This window comes from Phragmites australis, chromosome 24, assembly GCF_958298935.1.
Source record: "Phragmites australis chromosome 24, lpPhrAust1.1, whole genome shotgun sequence".
Taxonomy (NCBI): Eukaryota; Viridiplantae; Streptophyta; class Magnoliopsida; order Poales; family Poaceae; genus Phragmites; species Phragmites australis.
The window spans coordinates 13,815,954-13,827,010 of NC_084944.1; the positions used below are offsets into that span (position 1 = coordinate 13,815,954).

The 11,057-nt window shown below is 41.8% G+C and overlaps 1 protein-coding gene across 1 annotated transcript; it reads right to left on the minus strand.

Moving 5' to 3' along the window:
• Positions 1-2,334: 2,334 nt before the first annotated feature.
• On the minus strand, positions 2,335-7,166 carry LOC133907721 (uncharacterized). The gene is made up of 3 exons (XM_062349800.1): positions 6,492-7,166; positions 4,855-4,977; positions 2,335-3,459 (listed from the first exon to the last, which is right to left on the minus strand). The coding sequence occupies exons 1-3, from the start codon at positions 6,748-6,750 to the stop codon at positions 3,305-3,307; spliced, it is 537 nt and encodes a 178-aa protein (XP_062205784.1). The 5' UTR covers positions 6,751-7,166; the 3' UTR covers positions 2,335-3,304.
• Between the last annotated feature and the right edge of the window lie 3,891 nt (positions 7,167-11,057).

Genomic DNA, 11,057 nt, shown 5'->3' on the forward strand with positions numbered 1-11,057 from the left:
TATTTCATCTCAAACTCCATCTTTAGATGATTGTTTACCTCTTCTATATCTTGTGTAGTAATATGACACAAAATTCAATGAGGGATTTTTTAACGAACACACATGAGCAATCATCATTTGAGTAACCCTTCAGTAGAAGGAACTCATTAAGTCAGATGTGTCATATCTTGTATGACTGATTTAGATCATAGAGTGACTTTTAGTTTTACACAATACATGTGGTGGTTTACTCTTGGATTTAGAATCTTAAGCCCTTCAGAGGCATATAGATATATGAATCTAATGACACATAAGAGTATGCGGTCACTACATCAATTGCATAGATAAATCCATTTATACTGTCAAAATATTAGATATCAAAACTTAATTCCACACATAACTAGAGAGTATGTTATCATCGAAAATCGATGTCGGGTCTTTGCATGAACCCTTATGCTATAGCCCTCTCTTTGTATCTCATCACCTCATTTTTTTGAATGAATAGACCCATTTTACTTCTAGTGGAAAGTCTTAATGAATACTAAGTATTACAGAGGTAAGTGACCCATTTTGCTTCCAGTGGGAAGTCTTAATGAAGCGAGTGCAATTCTTTCTCAATTGCTTCCTTATATTTGGTCCAATCCGAGTGCTAGAGGCACTCTGCCATGACCATAGACTTTGATCTGAATCCAGTTGAAGTTCTTTGGTAATTTTCGAGGAGAAATATAATGTTGATAAATTGTAGTCTTTCTATTGTATGATTCAGGGAATTAATATAGTTTGTGGATATTTAGTTAACCCTTCTAATTCCTTATGATTTTCCACAACAATGAAGTGAGGGTGTTCCGATATCCTAGCATATAAATTTGTGTGCACATTTGTGCTGGGCACTGGATGCAGAGCATCAATTAGGTGCCTTCAATAAGAGGTTAAACTTCATTTACTGATTTAGAATATATCTTTATTTTCTTCTGTGTAGCTTAAAAGTATTATTTTTGCCCAGATTTATCCCCCTCTTATTTTCATTTGGGAGGTTAGTGGTTTTATAAAGTACCTCTACTCTTTCTAGTTTATTGACCGTAGTGATTTGTGACACCCTATGATCAGTAAATGTAATTGGCAAAGTATTTACGAAGTATTACAAATTTATAACTCTCTGAACTTTTTATTCAGATTCTTTAGTACGTTGATCTAAGCACTGAAGGCATTTTCGTGGTACATATCTCCACCTAATGCCGAATAATTATCTTTATCAAAACATAATCAGCGAACCAGGCTATATCTAAGTTTCATGTTAGGAGTTTAAGGTACTTTATCATTGACAGAGATTTATACCTCACTTGTTGGCATTGCGACGCGCCACCGCCGAACTTCGACCGGTTGCCATTTGGCTGGTCGCACCTCGGTAGGCCGCCGCTGTATGCAGGCCCGCTTCGCCTGCTTGTGTGCGGGCCGCCTTGGGAGGAGACCGACCCCAGAGGTCAGGCTGAGGGCCACCTCTGTCGGGGTGCATCGTCGACTAGCGTAGAGGATGTGGTTGAAGGGTGGTCCATCCAGCCAGCGCTCTGCAGATCTGGACCGACCTGCGTGCCGCCTGAGGGTGGGCGCCTCAAGCCGCCTTGTGGGTGGGGGTGCCACCATGGAGAGCAGACGTCCCCACCACCGCCTTGGTGCATGTGTCACCGCCAGATGACGGAGGAACGCTGGAGAGCCGATGTCCAGAGTGGGACCGCCGCCGCATAGAGCGCAAGGCGGCTATTGTGACTCGCCAAAGGCAACACCGCCTGGTCGGTCTTCTGTTGATCCTAACCGAGCCTCGACACCGAAGGCAAAGGAGGACGAAGAGATGTCCGAGCCAACTGCAGCGAAGGAGAAGACCCGCCCAATGTCGCCGGTGTGGCCATGGTGGCAGAATCCGATTCGGATGCGACGGGCTCACCATCGCCAACCCACGGTGGTGGCTCGGAAGAGCGGCGTGGCCATCCGGGGCACGCGGAGGCATCAACTGTGACAGCAAGGAACGGAGCGCAGAGAACATCGTTGATGATGGAGGACTGAAACCTTGCTGACGGGGCAAGCGAGAGTGAGTACCAAAAGAAACCGCGGTGGCAATCGTCATGGGATGTAAGGCAAAGATGTGTCTGTTCTTGGTTGGTCCTCTGTTCTTCTCCGTCTCATGGCATTGTTCTCCGCTGCATCTTGTTCTTTTCCTTGCGCGCGGTGCCATCGCTATATGCTTCTGTTCTAACCCTGATGGCTTCGGTGTAATTGAACACCCTACAAACTAAGTGTAGAACAATACATGACGGATAACCTGTTAAGGTAAAAAGAGATCAAGAGATTGGACACACTAGATAATGTAGAATAGAATTCATTGATTCATTGCATTTTGTATGTTACATATATATATACAAGATAAAAAGATGGTAGAGAGGCACCTCTCCCTAATGGATATAAATAGAGATGCATGTTTGGGAGACCTCTTTTCAACAGGTATGTACTGATCTCCTCAACGCATTTCAGGTTTTGCTAGGTTGGGACTATTGGCCTCAATTCACGGTTACTGCAGAGCGAGTATGAACGGCGCGACATCCTGACAGCGCCAATTGCAGTTGTGAAGACACATGTAGAAGGGGAAAAATACATAACACTAATATAGAAAAACCAGAAAGACTAAGCCATCTATGACAAAGCAGACCTAACTTGGAAGCACATAGGAATCAGAATTGCAGAGAACTTCCAAATTTTTCTTTCCACATGCCGCCACCACTTCATCGTTTCAGCAATTCAGTGCCTCTACGGCTCTACTGTCCACCTTTTCCTTTTTGCCAATAACCTGCTACTGAATCACTCAATATTTGCCCCTGATACTACAATTGCATGCCACGTTTATTAAAACTTCGATTCGAACTGCTCCAATGGTGATAGCCGAGAGCCCTTTCGCGTTCCTCCAATGACCTGATTGATCAGTCATATCTACCACGTATAAACCACTGAATCAAACTAAACAAGCCCAGCTGCAAAAATCAACGGGTAATCCACCCATCTCTTGTGGTGTTGCCACTTTGATGCTATAACTCGAGAATCAAATTCATTGTCACATTCCAGCACACAGCAGTGATCAATACAATGCAACAGAATGTTCAATTACTCAGATGACTGTGAGAGCTCAGACACAATCGCAATCTTTTCATAAATGACATGCTGGTGGTGAAAGAATGAAAACTCGATTGTTGATTGGTATAAATTGTGTGAAAAAGGATTGTGCTCTCTGACAGGACCAGAAGAATTTGGGACTAATTGATGTGAAAAGCCTTCAAACATGTTAAGAGGCGTTGTTCTCTGGTAACTCGCAAGCAGCCATGTGATCTTTTGACTTCACCTGACCGAGCATCTCGGCTACTGTCCTGCAACGGCATTGCTTCCCTGGACGAATGATGTCCCCATAGACAGCCATTTCAATTATATCAAGCTCCTTATCTGTTCAGAGAGGGAAGAAAAATGATTCTAAATCAGGCTAACTTTTATGATTAAAACTACAAGAAAATTTTCTTCAAAGTGATTGGAGTGAATAGGGACAGCCTGCTTGAACTGAAGTCTTGGTTTTGAGCTCCCAATTCGGGTAGCAGTTAAAGGTTATTAAGGCAAGAAGAAGTTAAGAACAGTACAAAGATCCAATCTGTTGGACCTTTGAATTTCTTCCAGTCAGGGAGTAGATGCTAGCGCACAAACTTGCTAAAAAGGATTACATAAACAGAAACTATCCGGAATGGCACCTCTACATGTACCATGATTGGACAAATTCTCAGCCATCTGAAAGATAAATCATGCTTTTGAGCACTGGGAAGCATAACGAAGACCCTAATTCGTTGACAATTTAAATCATACATGAAAACTACTATTGGAACTGAAACATTAAAAAAAAAAGTTAAAAGCTATGACATTTAACTTAGATACATGCATTCCCTACTCTCAAAGTCGCATCTGAAAACAAGGAATGAATATGAAGACAGGGTAAGGCATCAGAAAAATAACTGTCGAAAGCAACAGGACCAAGCTGTGCGCATTTTGTGTGTACATCAGACATTACAATTGATTTAGTCAGGATGAACAGGTTCCACAAATTAATGATTGCAAATGAACCAATAGTGACATGTCTGATTTGTTAATAATGAAGCTGTTTTTAGTTCCAGGAAAAGAAGATAAATCAAGCATCATGTTGACTTCAACAGATATCCCAGTAAGGGCAAAACTAAGACATTTTTCAATACTGGTTAAAATACTTCTTTCCCGACTCCCCTAATAAGCTTTTCTTCTCCCAAATCCTACTACATGCCATATATTTCACGGCCATAGACAAATCTATAGTATTAAACAGAATATACACTGTTATGCTGTTAAGGAGGCTAGCGGGGTGGCATCAGCTGCGTGGGGAAGGATTAGGTCATAGATTGGAGAGACAGAATATTAGGAGAGACTTAGAAGGAGACTAGGAACTAGATTGGTTTCTCTTGCTTGATTACAATAGATGTTGTGCCCTTCTTTATATAGGAACCGGCCCTAACAATCTAAACTAACCAATCTTATCTCTAACTAATCTAATCCCTAACAACGAATCTTATACTACAGTACGTGTGATGGCACAGTAACATGCAGTGCTGCAGTACTCCGATGCAGCCTGCTGTTCTCATTTGTGAACGGCATTTTCAGAACATACCATATCCACTTTATCTCCTAATATAAAACATATGCTACTGCTAGTCTACATATGACTGTTTCTAGTACCGGTGTTCAATAGCTAAACTGATAATCAGAAAGGAGAATACTTCAAGGCCATTGTTGAAACACAAGAATCAAAAAAGTTGATTTACTCACCAGTAAACTTAATATCGCAGGAGAAACCCCGCATCTCTGCTTGGTCAACCCATGATTTATTAGATTTGGATCGGTTAACCCTAGTCTGGAGGATCTGGCAGTTCTCAACAGTGGACTCCCCTCCTAAACAAATGATCAAACCACAAGGTTGGTAAATGTTGTACAGAAGCTGCTGCAGCAGCAAGGAACTGCACACTATTCATGCGAGACCTGCCAGTGTGACATTAGTTGAAAATTATACATAAGAATAGTCATTTTCCTAGTTAGGTTGGTTTGTTTCCCTGTAGATACTATAGATGAATTCGAGATAAGTTTCCTTAAATTTAAAGATGATTTCTTATAGGTCCATCTTTATAAAGTGATAGCAATATATCCATTTCAAAGATAGTAAGTTCGAGAGCTAGCCAACACAATGTTAATGAAAGAGAATAGTAGGCTCATTTCTAGTCCATTCCATAGGCTCAGGAACCTAGACAGGAGTGTGATCTTTTTTTTGGGGGGGGGGGGGGGGGGGGTGGGGGGTGGGGGGGTTGTTATCAGTGTACGAAGCTCAATAATAGTAACAAAAAGAACCAAAACCAGAAATAGACACTCATGACTCATCAGTCACGGGCACCTTTAGAAATATACAATTCTATGTAATGGGTTGATTGAAATACCACCTAGTTGTGCCAAATTGACAATGGCAAAGTCAATTAACAGATTGTCAGGTTTTAACATTTTTTTACTAGCAGCAGGAAAATGCATTTATTTTGTCCTGGATAAATAAAATGCACATGTTTTGTACCAAACAGCAGAAGCAATTAAAAAAAAGAGAGAGCTCAGATTTGCAGCAAAAAAGTAACCAGACGAGATGGGACTCATAAACATAGCAGCATCTTTCTATTCTGATTGCGCCTTGCTTAAATTGAGAGTGTAGATGCATAAGAACTAAATCCAAGCGATCAAATTGCCAAAGACTCTTCAATAGCATAAACCAGTAAATTCACGGCTACAACTGAGCTATTATGATATAGATGGAACCAATATAATGTAATCTTAAGTACATCCATCACCACCATTTCAATAGACATAATTTCAATGATATAATCCATTTGATCAAATTGTATCCCAATATGTGCGAGCTTGTAAGTAAATGATACCATGCCTGTATGCATCACTCGACTAATTTGTCCAATGCCAAGCCTTCTTTGTAAGTGTCACTAAACAGAGCGAAGTCTACAAAAATAAAATTGGACAAACAAATCGAGGAATCAAACTTATTGAGAGACCAGTATGCTTCTGGCTGGAAATTTCAATTGTATCCCCAAACACAACCAATCTAACTCTATTCGCTGCAGAACACTAATGCCTCAATTTACTTTCAGTAGGGATGATCTGATAATGCTTAAGTCTTTTTCCCCAAAACGAACAAAACGCACAGTTACCTAAACTAATAATTCTAACAAAAAATCACTTAAAAAGTCCAACCCATCTGCAGATGAACTCAACCCGGTATCCTGCATAGACGAATTGACGGTACTAATCTAAGCATCAAAGGAGCTAACGGCCAACAGGCTCCTCAAAACCCTTCTTTTCAAGCAAGAAACGAAGAAATCAGGGTTTCCGTGGGGGCTAAAAGCCAAGAACAGGGTGACCTTTGGAGAAGGGGACGATGTGGTCGTACTCGTAGCAGAGGCAGCCGTGGCAGCTCCAGAAGCGGCGACAGACCACATTGCCGGCGGCGTCCTGCCGCCACCGCTCGGGGTGCCGCCCCGCTAGCACCTCCGCCTTCCGCCAGCATGCCGACCGGGTCTTCTCGTCGAAGGACCGCGGGCGCTCCTTCTCCCTTGCAGTCGAACTTCCGCCCCCCGGCTCGCCGTCTTGGTCGCGACGGGGAGAGGAAGGTCCCGGCATTCGCCTCGACCCTTGTTTCTGTCACCGTGGGAACAGAACAGCAGTCCGATACTCAGATCTACTGCTTTTCACTAGCGGAGGGTACGGGCTTTCAAGAGCATCTGTAGTGTATCGTCGAATCGAAGGGCAGAGTTCGGTTCACTTCTACGCAGTTCATTTCCTATGGTGTGAGCGGGTTCTACAGGCAACTAAAAATACTTCCTTCTCTCCCAGTCCTTCGCGCAGCTAAGCTAAAGCCTCCACCCGTTCCTTCCGTTCCCTATCCTCTTCTCCTCCCTAATCGTTATCTCATTTCCTCACCCATCCCAAACAAATCCAGTTATGGCACACGAAATTGGCCTCGAAGATAAGTAGATCGGGTCATTAACGCACAAATCAGACTGGATTTAACGATAGGCACCCGATTAGAGGTTGCAAGGACCCTAGCTGTTGCTATGGAGGTGAGTGGATCCAGACCTAGACGTCCTCCTCGCGGCTTCTTCAAGCGAGATCGAGTCTTGGGAGCCCTCCTCGCTACGTGCCATGCGAGCTCGTGGTAGCTGTGACGAGCTAGACGCACTTGCATTGTGTAGCTGTGCGAGGATCAGGCTTGTGTATGTGCTTATTTCGCAGGGGTTGACGTGGTCTACGATGATAAGTTTATGGCTTCTTCGGATACAATCAATACCGTCAATAATCCTTAAATTATACAAAGTCCAATTACAAGAGCACGTGCACGACAATTAAACCACCAGATGAATTCGTTTCTCGTTATTCATGTTTTCTTGAATGGATTACTACTAAATTCTTGTGATATTTTATTACTTAGAAACTTGAGAGAAGCAACACAATCTTACCTAGACGTCACCCCTCGAAGGTCAAGTCTACTCGGACTCGAGGCTAAGCTCTAGTCGTGGTCGTAGTTGAGGTCATGGTCGTGGTCGAGTCCTAGGACAGCACGTCAGTAAAATGGGCATAACTCTCTCATATGAAATCCGTTTTAGACAATCTTAGACATTCTGTAAAGCTTACGACGAGCACTTTTCAAGAGATATGAGCTCGACCAAATATTCCTCATGGTGTAGTCAGTCAAGGAATAAGATGATGTGCCACTGTTTTGAATCTAGTTGGATCTTGTAATCGTGTCGGAGTCGGAGTTCAGGTTGTATACGTCTTTTTCCACGGCTGCATAATCCTAGATCGTCCTCCTCATGTCTCCCCTATATATACACAGTACCCGTCGTAGTTTAGGCTCGAGTTTAGCTTAGATTATTCTGTTTTAGACAGTTTCGTCGTTTATCATTTTATTGAACCCTAAACTCGAGTTTTTATTGGTAATTAGCAATATTCAGATTTCATCTACCTGTTCTAGTTTCTAGTGTCGAGTCTTTGTTGTCTTAGTCATTGTGTATCTCGATTTTCCCTTGTCTGCTTTAGTCGAGATTTTTTCACAAGCCGTGTTGACCACTAGTCAAGTTCAACCATCAACTTGGGTTCAACTACTAATCGTATTCGACCACCTACTCTGCTTTGAACATTAGTCAGGTTCGACCATCAACTCAGGTTCGACCACTAGTTATATTCGATCACCTACTCGAATTTGATAATCTACTCAGATTCGATCACTAGTCGTGTCAATCATCTACTCGGGTTTGACCACCTAGTCGCCATGATCACCTACTCGAATTTGACCACCCACTCGGGTCTGACCACCTAGTCGTCATGACCACCTAGTCGGATTCACCCACCTTCTCAGATCCAACCACTTAGTCAGAGTCGCTCACCTTCTCAGATTTGACCACCATAGCCGAAACAGAGGTAGCCAAAGTTTAAAGAGAGAGAGTATCTTTTTATTACCTTTATACCCCTACTCTCCGGAAAAAGTTTGTGACCAATATACCTCTTTTGACTTAGAAAAGTCAATAGAAGAGTTTTGAGTTTGTGTCACATTCGCAAAAAAGAAAAGAGCAAGCAAGAAGAAAAGAGTGAAAAAAAAGGAAGCAAAGAGTGCAAAAAGAGAGAAAAAAAAGAGAGAATTAAAAAAAAAAGAGAATCAGTTTGCATTTTGAATTTTGTTCCATTGTGCTTGTGTCTGATATAGTCTTCGGCTTGCTTGAGCTAGTTCGAGGAACGTGATCGGGCCAGTAACTGTGACGAGTACTGTGGACTTTTATTCAGCTTTGCTAATATGATTTCACTAATTGCTATTCCTTACTACTCAATATTGCCTATCCAAGCTACACCTTCTCTCGATCATAACGGTGTCTTCCCTTGCAACTACCTCACTCACACCTGATAAGGTATCACGAACTAACCACCGGTTGTGCCAATTACGGTGATTGGTAAGAACACTTGCAAGAGCATGGTAAGACGCTTGAGACTATATGACTCCACCTCCACCACCTAGTAATTGATAGGGATAATTTATCTTTCATTATTTTCTATCTTCGACTAACCATGGCAGGAGAAGCATCGAATGCACAGGAGTGTGTTTTGAAGGAAGAACTCACAATGTTATTAGATGTTCATCGACAAACTATTATGACGACATTGACAAGAATCTTGCGGGAACCAATACCGCATTGCAGTAACTCAATGAAAGTATTGCAATGCTCAATACACGCTTTGATCAATTGGTTAATCCGCCACTGAGCAATGGTCGAGTGGATCTTCAAGGTGTAGCCTATGAATAAGAGGAGTCTATAACGGATGATGAAATTTTGAGACAAGAATGTGACACCTTTGATGAACGACAAAGGAACCGATTGAACTTCAACCTTCAAGTTATGAGAGGTAATAATTTTCAGCAACATAACCCAAGTATTAATGATGATCCATTTACTAAGGTTAAGTTTACTATACCATCTTTTGAGTGTGCTTATAGTAGAACAGAAGTTTAATGCTCATTTAGTTTCTAAAGTGCATAGAGTTAGGCAAGCCACTAATGAATTTAAAAATTTTGCAATCATCTGGTGGAATAGAATATGCATTGACAGATTAGCACCTACTACATAAAATGCTTTAAAGGTTACTATGCGTAATAGATTTGTTTCACCCTCTTTTAAATGTGATTTGCGTAAAAAATTGCAGCACTTAAACCAAGGTGATAGATCTGTAGAAGAATATTATCAGAAGCTTCAAATTAGTATGTTGCGTTGTGATATTATTGAGGATGAAGAAGTTGCAATGGCATGCTTTTATGGAGGGTTAAGACATAAAATTCAGGACATAGTTAATTACAAAGAATACGATAGTGTTTGTAGATTGTTTCAACTTTCGTGTTTGGCAGAAAAAAAATTGCAGGGACAACAACAGAGGCCAAGGAGCAATTTTGGAAGCAAACTACTTCCAAATCAACTCCGGGACAAGTCAAAACAGCCCCACGTTCAGCTACATGGTCTACTACCCCCTTCTCGAGTAGGGCGCGTTTAGCGGTACGTTTGACACCGTCACACGCTACCGAGGTAAGCAAATCTGTAAGTGTGCAGGGTCCAGCAAAGAGATCTTCTTTGGTTGCCTCAACTAGTCGCATGACTGAGATTATTTGCTACCAATGTAAGGGAATGGGCCATGTCATGAAGGATTATCCAAGTTAGCGCGTATACATTGTAACAGAAGATGATGGATATGTAAGTGCTAGTGATGTTGATGATGAATATACTCTTGCAGCTAACCATGCAGGTGACGAGGGTAGATGTGAGACGGATATCGACCATGAAGAAGTGTTCGATGCCACTGCCACGGAGGATTATCGGACCCTCATTGTGCAACGAGTGTTAAGCACTCAAATGGAGCAAGCGGAACAGCTACAATGCCATAATTTGTTTAAGATGTTCCTCATAGTCAAGGATTATTGTGTTCGAGTCATTATTGATGGAGGAAGCTGCAACAACTTGATAAGTTCAGATATGATCAAGAAGCTTACCTTGCCAACAAGAAACCATCCTCGCCCTTATATATTCAATAGCTCAACAACAGTGGTAATATGAAGGTAATGCAAATAGCAAGGGTGCATTTTTCTATTGGTTCATACCATGATTGTGTTGATTTCGATGTAGTGCTCATGCAAGTATGTTGACTTTTGTTAGGACGACCATGGGAGTTTGATACTGATGCAACACATCATGGTAGAAGTAATAAGTACACCCTTATGCATAAAGGAAATAAAATATTTTTTCTGCCTTTAACCCCTGCTGAAATTATGAAATGTGAACAAGAGATAGCTGAAAATAAGAGAAAAAAATTTGGGAATGAATATGAAAATCAGCAAGTAGCGGAAAAAGTTTTTTCACCTAAAAAGGAGAAAGCAACAACAACTTCTAAGTCCG

Coding starts and splice junctions, on each gene's coding strand:
- LOC133907721 (XM_062349800.1), bottom strand. CDS start 6,750: ATGCCGGGACCTTCCTCTCCCCGTCGCGACCAAGACGGCGAGCCGGGG. Junction 4,978..6,491: donor CATCGTCCCCTTCTCCAAAG/GTCACCCTGTTC, acceptor TCATTTGTTTAG/GAGGGGAGTCCACTGTTGAG. Junction 3,460..4,854: donor CTGCGATATTAAGTTTACTG/GTGAGTAAATCA, acceptor CTCTCTGAACAG/ATAAGGAGCTTGATATAATT.